Here is a 17471-nt window from a genome sequence, read left to right as displayed (position 1 = left end):
TTTTTCATGAGATTCAGGTCATTAACTGAGCCCAGAGCACAGAAATAACTTTTGTAGGGAGGCTCTTCTGTACTATAGTCTCTGCTGGGATCAAAGGAGAGTCCAAAACATAATTCTGTACTTATACTTTTCTCTTCGATGCAGAGGCTCAGCTGGAGATGCCCCAGGAAGTCTGGTCTCCAGAGGTTTGCACCCACCAAGACTCCTCAGTGGAGGCTGGAGTAGGAGGAGTGGTCCCTGTCCCTGTCGGCATCCAGCAATAAGGGTGCCGTAAGACAGAGTTCGCTCTAAAAGCTGGTGAAACAATAAAGTGTCCATTCATCTTGCACCCTTGTCCTTGTCTTAGACATGGACCTCACTAATGTCCCATTGTGATTCCTTAGATGTGGCAGGCAGACCATAGCCAGGACACATACAAAATGACAGGTCATTTCTGATGCTGGACAGTTACTCATCAGCTCATGACGGAGGCACCTGACTTTGCTCTGGTCTAAGTGGCTCCTTGGTTTCCTTGTGCTTGGAAATTTGGACAATTTTCAGGGACATGTTTCCCCACATTCAGAAATGTATTTCTAACCTGCTTTTTTCCCTTCTAATATCTCTGCTGCTGCAGTTTCCAGGCTCTGGGCACAGGACAGAGAAGCCCCTTTGCTTTGACCAGATTAACCCTATAGTTTCCAGAGATGGGGACCTGCTGATCGGCACATTTTTCTCCTTGTTCTCAGTTGAAGTGAACACAGGAGCGGAACTGTTTGAAAGTCCTCCTAACCAAGCTTGTAAACCTTATCAGTAAGTGCCTTTCTATCTGTCTGGGCTCACTTTCACTGTGATGATTTAAAAGAGGTCCTTAGAGATGGAGCAGAAAGGCAGGTCCATGAAGCATGAGACAATGGGTGTTCTCCCCCTCTTCTTCTTTCTGAATAGTTTTCCATTCTTGTCAGTTTTCCCTATGACTTATTGGCATTCAGATTTAAACAGAGTAAACCTCTATCCTCTACTTCTCCATTCACACTCCCCTCCAAAGGACCCATACCCAGGAAGCTTAGTCCTGAGCAGGTTAACTCTTTTATCACCCTGCCTTGCCTAGGACAGCTCATGTTGATATTTAAACAGGGAAAGTACTGAAAGTCCTTGGACCCCAGGACCTCTGGAATTCAGTTAATAGCCTGAAGAAGCAGAAGTTCTTGAAAACTGTGCCCCTTTTCTATCCTATGACAGAGTTATTGCTATTGAGTGTACTGATGTTGGGCAGTGAGAAATCTGTCCCATCTAGAGAAATTAAAGTTCTCCCATTTCCTCTCTACATTTGCCCATCTGAAAACAAGTGAGTGCAACCTTTAAAGGATTCATGGTACTTCCTCCTCAGTGAAGATATTATATTCCTTTTACCTCCCTTTTAAGTGTTACATATACTATTAGGTTTTCTCCCTCATATGAGTGTGGAAATGTATCATTTTCCTCTATTCTTTTTGCCACTAGTTACATGTCCATGATAGTCAGAGCACTCCAGCCTAGAAAAGACAAAGCTGACTAGACAAGCCAGGGTCAGAGCCTAGAACTGATTGCTCAGGACATTTGAGTTTGTTGGGGAAAGAGAGATATGGCTAGGCTGAAGTTGTAACAAGTACTAAGTGACATTTAGAAATATCTTTATGGAATCCTGGCTATTGCTCAGTGATGTCTGGCGAATTCTGATTTTCTCTAGGTGATATGGGAGGGACTTGTTTTATTTCTCTAGGTCAGTTTTGATGAACTGGAGACATCCAAGGAAAGTGGAACTGGATTTCCTTTTTACACTTTGACAAGCTGTACTGACATTTGTGCTGCTGGCCAGGCCTTAGTTTTGTGCTTTGTCCTATATCAATTCCCTTTGAAGATAACCTGCTTTACATAGCAGCAACTCTGTGTGTAGAAAGGCAGCACCCCACATAAGCCTCTATAGGTCTGCACTTTAGAAATGGGATTCAGATTAAAATACTCAAAATCCTGAAGAAGTTCCTTTTGTGATAGCTGAGGAGTAGCACGTTAGTGTTGACCTTGGGATTGTGAGAGGCAGACTATGAGATTCATTGGTTGGTTCATTGGCAGGTGAGCATCCTTACTTTAATAATTTCTTGTAGCCAAATTCTTCTGTATATATATCTTACATTTTCTGTCATCATGTAAATCCTCATTTGTTTCAAATCCCTTTAAACCTTTCTTTAATCTTATTAATACCAAGTATTTATATCTATTTTTCCCTAAAGGACAAAATCATTAAATCATTTTAATCATTACTTATCTTTTTAATGCTTTAATATGCTTCTTTTTCCTTTTCTTTCTTTAATATTCACCAATCAGGCAGAATTAGTGGCTTGACTAATTCTGGGGGTTCTACCTTCCCTTGGTGAAACTTTAAATAAAAATTTTGTTCTAGTTAAAATGCCCTTCTAAACTCTATGAAGTCTTTGAATTTGGTCTTGAGAATAGCAGTCCTTGGTGTAAGTAGGGGCTACCCTTTTGTCCTCCCTGATTCTAATTCAATGGAAAATGAGTGAAGGAGAGAATGGAAACAGGCTTTTAAATTCTCAGAGACCTAGCAAGAGACCTCTAAAGACAGAATTAACAATTCTATGGAAGCTATCACCTTAATTGAGATAGCCAGGGTCTGGGATTCTGCCATGCTCATCTTCTGCCTCTCTTGAAACAAGTCCAAATTGTCTGAGAAGTGGTAACTGCTGGAGAAGTCTTACTTAGATCTGAGAGGGAGGGAGAGATAAGAGAGAGTTAGACAGAGACAGAGACAGAGAGATCTAAAACATTGCCAAGAATAAAAGAACTATTTGTTCTTTGCTACTGTCTTCCTGGTTAAAGACCTTGTACAAAGTCACAATCTTTGAAATGACTTTGGTTTTCTACTCTTTTTCATCTCAGCCCTTGTATGGCAAAGGAAGGTAGTGAGTAGGCATAGAAGACTGAGTCAGGACCTGCCCTTTCATTGGAGATATCTGGGGGCCTAAATATGCAGTATCTCCTAATCTCACATATGTATAAGGCTGTTTATACACTATCCTGGTCTTGGAATGATCTCTTCTCCAAATATTCATATATCAAAATCATCCTAAGTTTTCATGGGCCAGGATCTCTTCCATGAAGCCTTCCCTTATTTATTCAGGGAGATGGGGCCTCAATCTGCTTAGCTCACTATGATGTCAGTTGCATTCATCTTCAAAATATCCCCTGGCTCCTTGTATCACAGTTATTGCTCTCTCTCTCTCTAAGTAGGTTTCCTTGTTATTGCTCTCTCTCTCTCTCTCTCTCTCTCTCTCTCTCTCTCTCTCTCTCTCTCTCTCTCTCTCATCAAGAAAAATCCAGATCCTTTTCACTATCTAGTCCATGCTGGTTGTTCAATATCTATTTGTGGAATGAATGACTCAGATAGGAAAAATAACATAATAATAACATAATAATTTAAAGCTCCTAATCTCAGGAATCACCAGAAGGGAAGAATATAGGAACAAGCTATGTGGTGGAAGGTCTTGCTTAAATACAAATGGAATGAGCTGAAGAACTGTTGGAGTATTGAGTTTTGACTCATATATCTGGGGTATTCAACCTTCTGAAAAGTATTTTACTGATAGCTTTCTTAATGTTCTATGACACTTGCCTCTAATCCCCCCGCAGGTGGTTGCACAAAAATTACCAGCAGGCCCTGGCTCCAGTGTTTGCTGTAGAGGAGATTAACAGGGATCCCAATTTATTGCCCAACATTTCCCTGGGATTCCACCTCTACAATACTTACCACAGTGATCAGAGGACCTTGGAGAGCTCCCTGCAGTGGCTGTCTGGGCTGAGCCAGTTCATCCCTAACTATACCTGCAGGAAGCAGGACAAGGCTATGGCTATTATTGGAGGAATCACATCAGCTCTCTCTGTCCAAATGGGGACACTGCTTGACCTCTACAAGTTTCCACAGGTGAGTGTTAGTGAACCTGATATGTTGTATGCTTTTATCAACCAAAATAATAATTACTAATATAATGAGTAATAATATGACAACAACAAATATAGATATTGTTCATGAAGGGCTTTATGATTTTAAAGGCACTTTACACACATACACACATGCACATATGCACACACACACGCACATGCACACGCACACACATACACACATATTTCTTTTGATCCTCACAACAAACCCATAAGACACAATGCAACTGTTACACCTATTGGAGGATACTGAGAGTGAAAAAAGTTAAATTGTTTACTTAAGATCATGCAGCTAGTAAGTTCCTGTTGCAGGATTTGACTTCGTCTCCTTGACAACCATTTAACCCTCTAGCCACTGGATCACAAAGCTGACTCAATTGTCAGGGAACATGAACCCCTTCTTGAACTTCACATAGGCTATAAGCCAAGAGTAGGATTAGTGTCATTTAGCTTCCAACCCATGAGAGGAACTCTAGAAAAGGATATTCAGGAAACCTGGATATACTTGCCCATTACACATTTAGAGTTCATTGAGAGGGATAAATATAGAGACTTCAGGAGATTAAAATACCACTTACAAACAAACTGTGCATAGATATATACATATTTTTTCTATCTACAAAAAGGTCCATTTCTCAATTTGTATTTTTCTTCAATTCTCTCATCATTGCCATGGGTAAAACTAAAGCATGTGTTTTTTTTTTCTCGTCCAGATCAGCTATGGACCATTTGATACTGCTCTTAATGACAAGGTCCAATTTCCTTTACTCTTTCAAATGGCTCCCAAAGACTCTTCTCTTCACCGAGGTCTTGTCCAGTTAATGGTACATTTTAAATGGAACTGGATAGGTCTGATTGCCTCTAATGATATGAGAGGTGAAGAATTCCTCTGGGAAATGAGGGGAGAAATGGTAAAGAATGGTGTTTGTAGCTGCTCTTTATGTGGTAGCAAGGAATTGGAAGTTGAGAGGGTGCCCATCCATTGGGGAATGGCTGGACAAGTTGTGGTATATGAATACAATGGAATACTATTGTGCTGTAAGAAATGATGAGCAGGAAGAGTTCAGAGAAACCTGGAGGGTCTTACGTGAGCTGATGATGAGTGAGATGAGCAGAACCAGAAGAACATTGTACACAGTATCATCAACATTGAGTGTTGACCTACTGTGATGGACTATATTCTTCTCACCAATGCAATGGTACAGAAGAGTTCCAGGGAACTCATGATAGAAGAGGATCTCCAACAACAAGAAAAAAAAGAAAGAAAGAACTGTGGAGTATAGATGCTGATTGAACCATATTATTTCTTTTGTTTTGGGTGCTGTTGTTTTTTTTTTCTATTTTGAGGTTTTGCATCACTGCTCTGATTCTTTCTCTTATAACAGGATTAATGCAGAAATAGGATTAATGTTATTATGTGTATATATATATGTGTGTGTGTATATATATATCTATATGTATATGTATAGAGATATATAGATATAACCTATATCAGATTACCTGCTGTCTAGGGGAGGGGGGAGGGAGGGGAGGGAGGGAGAAAAATCTGAAATTGTAAAGCTTGTATAAACAAAAGTTGAGAACTATCTTTACATGTAATGGAAAAAATAAAATACCTCATACATTAAAAAAAAAAGAATGGTATTTGTGTGTCCTTCACAGAGCAGATCCCTGTCAGTGAGAGAAAACATATGGAATCTCATGATAACTTCATGCCCAGGATCTTAACATCATCAAGCAAAGTGATTGTCATCCATGGTGATACTGATTCGTTAATGATTCTGAGATACTCACAAGTACCTGTTTTCCCAACAGGAAAGTTGTGGATTGCCACATCTCACTGGGACATTACCATGAGACCTAACTATTATCAAGGCTATTCTTTTCATGGGGCTCTCATATTTTCATACTTGACAAATGAAATTCCTGGGTTCAATACCTTTCTTAAGACAGTTACACCTTCTAAATACCCAGATGACATTTTACTTAGGGAATTCTGGCTCTCATCCTTTCTGTGCCCAGATCAACCAGAAAACCCAGAGCAAGAGATATGTTCACCAAATGCTTCCTTGGACACCTTGCCTCTGTGCTCTTGATATGGCTCTGTCTAGCTTCAGTTATGTAATTTACAATAGTATCTATGCTGTGGCTTGGGCTCTCCATGAAATCTTTATGAGACAAAGATCAATGGAAGATGAAGAATATGCAATACCTCATTTATGGCAGGTAATGGTGAATTAGTTGTCACTTTTTAGCTATGGTGAAACAAGGATGTATTTAGGGCATAGGTGGGACAAGATGCATAATGAAGTCTTTTTCAACTCTCAGATTCTCTTATTATATGATTCTTAAAAATATATTGTTAATTTTCTATACTTGTCAGTTTGCATGTTAAGTTAATAGTTACTATTTCTTTTAAAGATATTTGGAGGTAGAAAGGATTTGAGGTATCATCTAGTAGCCATTGATGTATCTGAACAGGAATGATTTTTTGCAAAAATTTTGCTAATTTACTTCCAGTCATGGGGCAACCTATCACCTCCAAAGTCATCTTATTTCATTTTGTGAGTTATAATAGTGGAAAAGCTTTTTGTCATTACCCTAAGTGGGACTGGTTAGGCTATAAAATGTCCTAAGCTGGTTGATGAATAAGCCAATGGCCAGTCCTCATAGCCCCCCACCTACTCATGAGTTATTTTTTCATTAATTCTGACTCTGAGTCCTTAAACAATGAAGAATACATTATGGTAATTCCCCACAAAATATGTGTGATTCATAGTTTCTCATTATTCAGTTAATTGAATCTGACCTCTCAAACTAGTTGATAAATGAATTGGAGGCATTTCTTTCCCCATAAATCTTTATGATCATTTTCATTAATACCTATAATCATAGGCTTAGACAAAATTGCATTCTACTGAGCATACATTTTATTAAGAGTATAACAAATTAGTCAAATAATTATTTCAATAAGTTATCTGTGATTGTAAAAATTCTGGATAGAATCACCTCTAGCCATTAATGGAAGCTATTGAATTTTTTTTTCAAAATTATGGAAACAACTCTCTCCAGATATCAGTCTTTCAGAAATTATCCACCAGTCAACTGTTTCCAGATATGAAAGTCTCTCAAAAAATTCTCCTCATGATATCTTCACAGGCTGATTAAAACTCAGTTATCTCAAATTTTTCTTTAGACTTCCTCATAATAGTTGTTACTCAGTCTCTCAGGAAAATTCTTAGTCCTTTCTGTGCCTCAGATGGTTAGTCTCACCTTGACTCCTATATAGCTGGTAAATTGACTGTCTCTGTGATCCTATTTCCTTTTTAAATACATTAGAAGTAATTTTATTCTAGGTTTGAGGGGTTACAAAAGCTGTTTATATTTACAAAAAGAAAATAAGATTCTCTTTTGTTCCTACTCATGCTATCCTTGAAACTATTTCTCTACATGCCCAGGGATAGATATGCAATGGTCCCTCATACACTGATCCCAATATTCATCAACAGTGAAGATTTAAACTATTCTGTCTCCCTAACCAGGGCTGCTAGGTAGCCTGGTGACTTTCTGCCCTTATGTGCTAACCATACTATTGACAGAATTTGATCAGGCATCCGAGTTGTAGTTCTGCAGCAGCTCAGAAGTCTTGAAGTTAATGATTCAACAGCCTCACTGTCTCCAAGAGTAGAGACTGTAAGCAAGTGCTTACTTTCTCTTTCTCTTTCAGTCTTTGAACATGCTTATGTTTTCTGAGCCAGGTAGACATAATATGATCATTCTTCTATAGGACATCCATTCAGACCTTGGAAGACCCTCACTGTGCCTTCCCTAATTCTTTCCTTTTCTAGGATAAACAGCTCTTGTTCAGTAAAATTATCCTTCAGTTTCAAGATATCTGTCATGTTAATTATACACAGGCAGTTTTCTCCCCAATCTGTTCCTTTCATTTCAGAGCCTGGTTTCTTAAAGCTCCTGATGGCAAGACAAATATACTTTTTTAGGTGCAATCCATCCCCTAATTCTTTTAATTTAAGATACAATCTTGATGGGCAGTGTTTTGTAGTAATGTTTGAGTGGATCTCCCAGTCAGGAAGATCTGAGTTAAAATCTGCCCTTTGGATACATAATATATGACCCCGGATAATTCACTCATCCTTTACATGCCCCAAGTTATACTCAAAGATTATAAGTTGCCAACTCATGTGGCAAGTGCTGTTCTGCATTAGTAGGCATTTCTTCATCAGGGAGCTCCCCAATCACACAAATTACAGGAATCCAAGATAATGTAATCCAAAATCCTCACCTTCTCAGGTATAATCTTCTGAACTAGTTGGTCAATTTGAACTAACAATTCACTTATAACTTTTGGCTTTTTTTCCTTATTGGGTGTATAGAAGATTTTCCTTCTTCCCATAGAATTGGAGGTCTTTGTGTAGAAAAAAAAATCTTCAAAATGATACTAGAGATTGGGGCAGCTAGGTGGCGCAGTGGATAGAGCACCGGCCCTGGAGTCAGGAGTACCTGAGTTCAATTCCAGCCTCAGACACTTAACACTTACTAGCTGTGTGACCCTGGGCAAGTCACTTGACCCCAATTGCCTCACTAAAAATAAAATAGAGAGAAGACTGATTGGACAAGCCAATAATTGCCCAAGGATTGAGCAAAGTTTCTTATCTTTGCAGACTGATGGGAAAGAATCTGCCCATTTGCCTTAAAAACCTCAAATATGAGAGCTACATACTCAGGACAGTTAAATTTATGGCATTAATACCTGGGATTCAGGAATGAAGATATTCAGAAGAGAGGTTCTAATGACATAATCTTTGACTCAAGAGTTTTTGTACAAATAGTATGTGTTTGTGCTAGGGTATTTGTATGTAGTCAAAAATGCATAAAAACTTTTATTTTCTAAAAAGAGAAAAAAAGGACAGTAATGAGGCCCCTGAACCTAAAACCTGTTCCTCCTGTTATCACTAGATTGGTTCTGAAAATACTCCTCTTTTAAAGAATCACTCACTCACACAATCCAATCAAAATTTAAATAAAAGTTTGTTTTATTATTTGGCACACAGAGGTATGGCCGGGAGAAGAAGTCTAACTTCAACTCCTGGGGAGGTACAGGCTTATGGCATGTTCCTTAATCAGACAGCCATAGAGGTATGGCTGAGAGAAGTCTAACTTCAACTCCTGGGGAGGTACAGGCTTATGGCATGTTCCTTAGTCAGACAGCCATAGAGGTATGGCTGAGAGAAGTCTAACTTCAACTCTCAGAACAAAAGAGATGACAATTTTATAGAGGCAAGAAGGGGGTGGGGGAGAGAACTAAGACTGGAAAATGATATTGGCTCTTTGAATATATGCTGTTAGCTTTTCAGAGAGTAGGATACATAAAATAGTAAATATGTTACATTCCTAACTTGAGATTATTCTACTAACTGGTGCTAATCACATCGCAAACATGATTGGCTCCCAACTAAGCTCATGCTGTAAATTCAAGGATCCCAGCTTTCTGGACGGCTGCTCTGTTACCTGTTTGACTAATCCACTATCTGGTTAATTAACTACTTTTCTTCTCCAAAGAAAGAGTAATCTCTAACTAATCCCAGCAAGCTGATCAACCATATTTCTCCATGGTCACAGAGTCCCCCTCAGGACCAGAGCATCCCTACCAGGGCCCAGGCCTACCAGGCTGCTACTACACTCCCAAAAAACTCGAAGCAGAGCAAATCACAATTATAAAGACAAGCACCCATTTTTATTCTTCTCAGCAACTCTGAAACCTCTCTAAAGAGATTCCAATGAGGTTTTGAAGAGAAGACTATTCAACTAGTTGGGGGGTGGGGGGGTGGGGTGTGTGGGGGTGTGTGTGTGGGGGGTTCTACAGTACCTGGAGCAGCCAGGTCTGAATTGATTGACTATCTGCTTCCCAGGTCTGAGGGCCAAAATTTGATATACAGAGTGTTATTTGGGTGACTCACCTTAATATTGGGGTCCCGGAAATATGAGGGACCTTTCAACTTTATTCTCCCCTCTGAACTGCCCTTTTTAGATATTTCTCCCAGGCCAATAAGAAAGGAGCCTCTAAGCTTTAGTTCACAAAAGGATCAGATTTTATTACTTGGGAATTAACTAAACAACAAAGGTGAAACTCATAAAAATCAAAGATAAGGAAATAGGAAAATAGAAATACAGAGAAATGCTTTTAACTCTAAATTTAGCCTATTAGGGTTTTCCGTAATTAAACTCACCAACCTGAACAGCCTGCCAGTCTAAGGTTGCTTGTGCACCACCAGGACCTCAGTCACCAGCCAGAGAGAGTGAACTAACATTCTGGGAGTGACTCTAGAGTTGGCGCTCCAGAAATGCCCTTTAACCTCCCTTCAGGGAGCATTCAATCTTTTCTCCCCCAAAAGGGGAGGTCCTTCAAAAGCTGCCTATATCGCAAATAATTTTTACCACACAGGTTTACCGTTTGTTCTTAGTTCTATTAACACTGTACAAATCAGTCTGACAGTACAAACTTGAAGGCAAACAATATAACAAGAGAATATGAATTAGGAGGGGGGTTTTCCACAAATAAAAATGTTTTCCTGGAAAGTCCATGACACTCCAGATGTCTGGGGGAGGTGAGACAGGATGGCTGTGGCAGACAAAAAGTGCTTTGTAGTAAGTCATAATTCAAGGATGAAGGTTCCCTTCAGATGAGAATCTATTTAGCTGTCCCATTATCCCCAAATGTCTTTTGATAGGCAAGTGGTTCTTGACACTTTTTTGTATATCATCCAGGCTCAACCTCTGTCATTGCAAAGAATTCTGATGTTAGACTGCATTTTCATACAGTTAAGGGAATTCTGATAAATGGTATTTATCAAGCCCTGAGGGACTCAGTCTCAGACAAGGAAGGGGCCTGAAAGTGATTGATCCCATCTTAGAAAGAGAGAGAGGGATGACGAGAAAAGAATAGAAAGCAGGGGGAGGCAAAAGGACCAAGGAGAGAACTGGGCCCCAGATTTTGGGGAGGGGATGGGTTATCAATTATGAGTAGAGGGGGCAGCTAGGTGGTGCAGTGGATAAAGCACCAGCCCTGGATTCAGGAGGACCTGAGTTCAAATCTGGCCTCAGACACTTGACATGTACTAGCTGTGTGACCCTGGGCAAGTCACTTAACCCTCATTGCCCCACTATATATATATATGAATGAGTAGAGTGAAAAGGCTCTATCCTGAACTCTCCTGACTTTTCCTGGTGCTGCCATTGGTCCTGTGGACAGCAGAGGGAGATGTTGTAATGAGTTTGGAGGCTTAGTTTGGTTTGAAATGTACTCCGGGGCTCTGGGTACCTGAGGTCCACTGAAGACTTCCAAGCAAATAAAATGAACCTTACCTATGGACAACCAAATGGATGGTTCTCCTTTTTTCACAGCACATTTTCCTAAGGCTGCCTCCAGGAACACCACCCCTACCCTCAGTCCCAGCCCCCCCCCCTCCCCATCCCTCTCCCACCTGCCCCCCCCACTCCCAGTGCCATTTTCTCCATTTCGAAAAAATAAGCCCACATGCTGCCTGCCGAGTGGCAGGAAGGAGTTCCAGGTTCTGGAGATAGGTCAGATGTCCTGGAGAATTTCTTTTTATTTTTTTAAAGTAATAAACACTTATTTATAGTTTTGGGTTCCAACTCTTATCTTTCGTTCCCTCCCCCTCCCCTTCCCTGAGGTGGTAAACAATCAGATATGGGTTATACATATACAATTATGTAAAGCATTACCATATTAGGCATTTTGTACAAGAAAACTTGAATAAAAGAAAAAAATGAAAGAAAGTGAAAAATAGTATGCTTCAGTCTGTTTTACATCAATATCAGTTCTTTCTTTGGAGGTGGATAGTATGTTTCATCAATAGTCCTTTGGGATTGTCTTGGATCATTGAATTGTTGAGAATAATTAAGTCATTCACAGTTCTTCATCAAATAATATTGCTGTCTCTGTACACTACATTCTCTTGGTTCTACTTACTTCACTATACATAAGTTCATACAAGTCTTTCCAGGCCTTTCTGAAATCACCTTGCTTGTCACTTCTTAGAGCACAATCATATTACATCACTGTCATATACTACAGCTTGTTTAACTGTTCCCCAATGGATGGGCATTCTATTGATTCCTGGACAATTTCTTGAACTAAGGCATCAAGGTTCTGGCCTGCATGGTGGTTTTCAGGGCCAGGGTAGAGTGGGAGTTAATGTCATGTATCCATGCTGGGGAAGGAAGTGGGAGCTAGTGTGCCCCTCCCAGTAGGGCATTGTGAGCCCTTGACCTATAAGGAAGCCACACCCTCCAGGATGTCATCAGGAGCCCACGGTTTGCCTGGAGGCAGAGAACTGGCCAAAGCTTGTGGACCTTGGCATCTTCTGAACTTGCTCTTTCCACCTTGGCCTCCTTGCTCAGAGCGAAGGCTCCCCCAAGATTTTTTGACCAGCATCAGTCTCGAGGTCAGCCAGCCAGGGGGGTGCCAAGGCTTTATGAAAAGCCCTGGTTTGCTTGGCGATGGAGCCAAGAGACATGGCCCTGCCTGCCAGCCATGACCCACTGGACTCTGGGTGCCTGGACCTGGCACTGGAAGAAATCTTGCAGCTGCTGAGTTTGTGCTGTTTGGAGTCGAAGTTGAGGAGCCAAGTGGCAGAAGCTGCCAGAATGGCTGCTGAAAGGGCTCTTCCCTAAGCCTCCCTGAGGGGAGAGGAGAGTGTACTCCCTCTGCGGGCAGCTACTGGCCGGTGCTGGACCACCTGCTGGAAGGCCTGTGATGAGAGCACCCTGAAGGGGCTGGGACAGGTATCAGTGAACCTCCCACCCCACCCTAGTAATTCCCGACTTTGGTCACCACTGAGATGGAGACTTGTGCAGAGCCACTGCCACTCAGGGACACTGCTGTGCCAGCTCTCTGCCCTGCTCCACTGCCTGCTCAGGCCTTGCAGGTGGTGGCAGAGAGAACCAAGGCTGTTGGACCTGTCAAGAGGAAGCCCAGGTCTTGGGTCCACTTCTCGCCTTACCAATGCCAGGCCTTGGCCATTTCAAGGCCAATAGAAACCTCACAGCCAATGACGTGGAAGTCTTGGTAGCTCAGCTGCACCTCTCTCCTAGCCAGGTTGGAAATTGGAAAAGAGAGGAAGAAATACAAGTGGTTTGCTCACTTGCTGGATGGATACCACAGAGCTGAGGCAGACATGCTGCATTCCTTCACCCAAGGCATGTCTTTGAGAACTGGTGCTGGTTCCATGGCCCAACAACTTCTGAAGGACTAGCCAGAAAAGCATCTGCCACCCACACCCACACCCACACCACCAATCCCCAGAGGAACACTCTGCATGCTCTTCCTGCACTGCTTAATGGCTCCAACCTTACCATAGAGCGACTGGGAGCCAACGCTGCAGATCCAAGGATGCCAACATGCCACTGCTAGCTCTTCATCCCAAAGAGATCCAAGGATATGTGAAAGAATGAGTTTGCAGAACAAACTTCCTGGAAACTCTTCTTCTGGTGGCTAACCATTGGAAATTCAGGGTTTGCCCTGCAAAGTGCCAGGGACTAGGCATAGGGAGGGCAACACAGACTGACCCCAGGTCAAGGATTGGAATGGAATATGATGGTGCTCAAAGGAATGAAGCATGGTATGGTTTCCAAAGAAACCCCGAAACACTTAGAGGGATTTATGCAGAGGGAGGGGAGCAGAACCAAGGGAATATGACTGCCATATTGGATGATCAACACCTCACTATGACCCAGCACTTCTCAGGAAGGCACTGAGGCAAGCTAAGGCCAAAGGACTTGGGAGATCTAGTCACAAGCCTACATACAGGCAGCTTAGTCTATAGGGTCATCTTCTCACTGGAAGCAGCAGTGGGATTTGGCAGCCCTCTGGGTATCTGACCTTTTAAGGACCACACTGCTCACCTCCTGGTCTGAAGAAGGGTTTAGAAAAGGTGCCCTAAAATAATCTGCTTACTCATCCCTGGGCTGTTTACAATGACTGGTAGGAAATCCCACTGTATTATTGAAATACACACAAAAATGTACAAAAACTTCTGCAAATCTGATTCCACTCACTATTAGAGACAATACAAAGTCCAGTAGACCTGAGAGATAAACAGTTCTTGGTGTGAGCAACCTCAGCAGACATCACATCCAAATAGCAGCCCTGAGTGAAACATGTCTGGCAAATGAAGGCTAGCTTGCTTAAGCCAGAGGTGGATACATGGTTTCTTTCTGGAGTGACTGTGGTAAAGGGGAGTGCCAAAAGCTGGTGCAGGTTTTGGAATTAAACATAATATAGTCAGCAAGCTTGTGTGCCCACTGTGGGTCCGTATCTGCCCCCTCCCACATAGCTAAGATTTGCTGATAAATTCAACAAGAGTTTAGGCTTTTAGATATTTATTAAAGTGTATTAGAAGTTACTGAAGAGAGAGAGAGAACAGATTTCTTGTAGCTTAGGTCCATGCAGGATAGCCAGAGAGAAAACCTTGCCTTTTTCTCTGCTACTGAGCCAAAGTCCCAAACGCAAAGAGGCTGATTCAGCAAGAGCCTCACCTTCCTACTTCCTGTTTCCCTCCCTGAAAGGGGAGGTCCTTCAAGCTGATTGGTTGAAAGTGGTCTCCTGTTGATGTCATAGTTCACAGCCTCTGAGAACAAGACCCCACTTAGGGCTGGCCAGGTGTGGTCTCAATTTAATCATCCTTAAGTAGGTTCTCAGTCAGTCTCTGTTTCACCCAGTTCAATCGATTCCAAATCAATCTTCAAAAGGAGAGAATGGCAGGCTCATGAAAATTCAATTGTCACTTGTAGGTAAACATCATGCCACCATCATTAGTGCCTATACCCCCACCATGACAAACTCTGATGAGGTCAAAGAAAAATTTTATGAAAGCCTGGAGACCTTCATCACCAATATGCCCAAAGAGGACAAACTCATGATTCTGGATGATTTTAATGCTAGGGTTGGTTCAAACTAGCGGACATGGCAGGGAGTACTTGGGAGGAATGGAGTTGGAAACAGCAACAAGCAATGGTCAGTTACTACTAGACCTATGTTTTTCATGACCTTCTCATCAACCAAACTGTATTTGCTTACCTAAATGCAATAAAATTTCATGTAGCACCTTCATAGCAAACATTGACATTTAATAGGCTACATGACTGTAAGGAGGAGAGAGACAGAATGTGAGAATTATGAAGCCAATGTATAGATGCAGGGTGCTGGACTGATCATAGACTTCTCCTCTCTAAGCTAAATAGTTGAATTCAACAAAAGTGGTGACCCAAACGCAAAATGACTAGCAGAAGGTTTAATGTCAATGTCAACATATTGATGTGATTCTATGAGTGGGAATAGTTTGTTGCTAACTTGGAGAGAAAGTTGAGCCAAGATACACTTGGCAACGTTGGAGCAGAAAAGGAGTGAGCAACTTTCAGAGATTTGGTGGACAGCACTGCATTTGCTTATCTGGGTAAGACTCACAAACATCAAGACTAGTTTGCTGAAAACCATGGAGAAATTCAGAAGCTGCTAGATAAAAAAACCATCCACAAAGTCCAAAGTCATCCTAAAAGGTTCTTTTACATTTAGAAAGGTCACATCCTTGGGGGTGTGGTAAAATAATGGAATTTGGCAGCCGCCCAGGGGTCCAACTTGATTGATTTAGTAGTGTTTGAATTGGGTATAAATGAGAAACCACTAAGTCCCCACTTAAGGTTATTAGATTTTGAGCCACACCTGGCTGCCCTGTTAAACCTGGTTTAACTTGGCGAACCCTGAGAAGGAGTGTCCTCAGAGGCTGTGGACTGCGTCATCACCAGAGGACCAGTCTCCACCACACAACTTGAAGGACCTCCCCTTTTGGGGAGGGAGAAAAAGGTAGAAAAAAGGACCCCAACAGGAAGTAGCTCTCTCTCTGGCCTTGGAGGAGCTTTTGCAATGGACTGGAGACTGGCTGCACAATTGACTCCCATAGAAATTATGGACCCCTGGTGGTGAGTTAATAAAATCCATCTCTTTGAATTAGCTGAGCTGAAAGCAAGTTTGGGTTTTGAGACAGCCTTTGCCAGAGCCAGGGAGATTATCCATTTTCCTCTTTCCCTAGTCCCTTGTCCTTGACTTTATTAATTTCACCTTTGCTGTGTATTTTATTCCCATTAATAAAACCTGATTTGTTTGTAGAAAAGAAGCTGTTGGACCCTTTCTTATTGGCCTGGGAGAAATAACTTTAAAAAGGCAGTTCAGAGGGGAGGAAACTTTGGACCTAGAGGCCCCTCATTATTTTCTGAACCCCAATATTACAGTGAGCCACCCAATTAACTTTCCCCATATTAAATTTGGCCCCAATAGGGGAGACAGTCATCTCTCTGCTTATTTGGATGTTCAATCTCTGGCACTTCATATGTTGTTCTGCATCTGCAGGAGACAAATAAGGCTCAAAACTTAGATTCAAAGGATCATCCCAATGCTGACATGTAAGAAATCATCATGAATGCTGCAACAATTCCTTCTGCCTCCATAGGATGCAAAATCTCCTTCTCTCTTTACTGAGAGACAATGTCACTGCTATGTAACATGGTCCCCAAGGCCAGTCCTACTGTATTTATGTTCCTTTTTAGTAATTGAGCTTAGAGCACTTCCATTCTCTTGTATTTCTTTATTTAACTGATGATACCTTTCCTTTTAACCTATTCTCTTAGTACAACAAACTTAGAAACAGAAGTGTTTTAGTATCAAGTATAAATATTGCTTCCATATCTGTTATATTGTGCAATAAGATTTTTAGTTGTAGATTGCTTCCATTAATATTTTTTCTTTTTCTTCTTTTTTGGGGGGCAGGGCAATGAGGTTAAGTGACTTGCACAGGGTCACACAGATAGTAAGTGTCAAGTGTCTGAGGCCAGATTTGAACTCAGGTCTTCTTGAATCCAGGGCTGGTGCTTTATGCATTGTGCAACCTAGCTGCCCTGCTTCCATTAATCTTTACCCATTCTTCCAAGCTCCCCAGGATTCACACCTAATATGTATGCATTTTACACATATTTTGTAGATGCCTATTCTGTACATATTCTTGTTGTCTCCTCCTTTGGAATGGGAGCTCTTGAGAGCAGGAATTATTTCCTTTTTGCCTTTGTATCCCCAAGCATGTCTTAGGAGCATACTCAGAAAAGACCAAATATGTGTGAGGAAATGATTATTAATAATGGATTTTTGGGGAAACCCAGTGACCCTAGTCCTATTCAAGAACTCTGGCTGGTTCCTCAGAGCCATCCCAGAATCAGTAGAAATACAAAAGAAATGTAGATTGACCCTCCTGACTACCTAAAGGAAGTTAACCCACCTTAATGACTTGCAAAGTCATATCAATCAATGGACTTGAATGTTATTGTCCAATTAGCTTGGATCAATGTGCAGTGACCCACCTCTACCTGAGAGAGGATAAAAATCTTTGGGGAGAGGGGGGTTGCTCTCTGCT

The 17471-nt window shown here is 41.5% G+C and overlaps 2 protein-coding genes across 3 annotated transcripts in view; one reads left to right on the top strand and one right to left on the bottom strand.

Moving 5' to 3' along the window:
* The window catches only part of LOC122733853 (immunoglobulin lambda-1 light chain-like), a 773472-nt gene that overhangs the window by 513244 nt on the left and 242757 nt on the right, over positions 1-17471 (bottom strand). The gene's annotated exons all lie outside the window — the stretch shown is intronic.
* LOC122736526 (vomeronasal type-2 receptor 26-like) overlaps positions 1-17471 on the top strand; it is a 62792-nt gene that overhangs the window by 3711 nt on the left and 41610 nt on the right. Inside the window, exons 2-3 of the mRNA XM_043978811.1 lie at positions 145-265; positions 614-789. Coding sequence (XP_043834746.1) covers positions 145-265; positions 614-789 — 297 coding nt within the window. The remainder of the gene's footprint in view (positions 1-144; positions 266-613; positions 790-17471) is intronic.

This window comes from Dromiciops gliroides, chromosome 1, assembly GCF_019393635.1.
Source record: "Dromiciops gliroides isolate mDroGli1 chromosome 1, mDroGli1.pri, whole genome shotgun sequence".
Taxonomy (NCBI): Eukaryota; Metazoa; Chordata; class Mammalia; order Microbiotheria; family Microbiotheriidae; genus Dromiciops; species Dromiciops gliroides.
The sequence above is the reverse complement of the archived record's forward strand: the minus strand, read 5'-3'. Positions and strand labels throughout refer to the sequence as shown.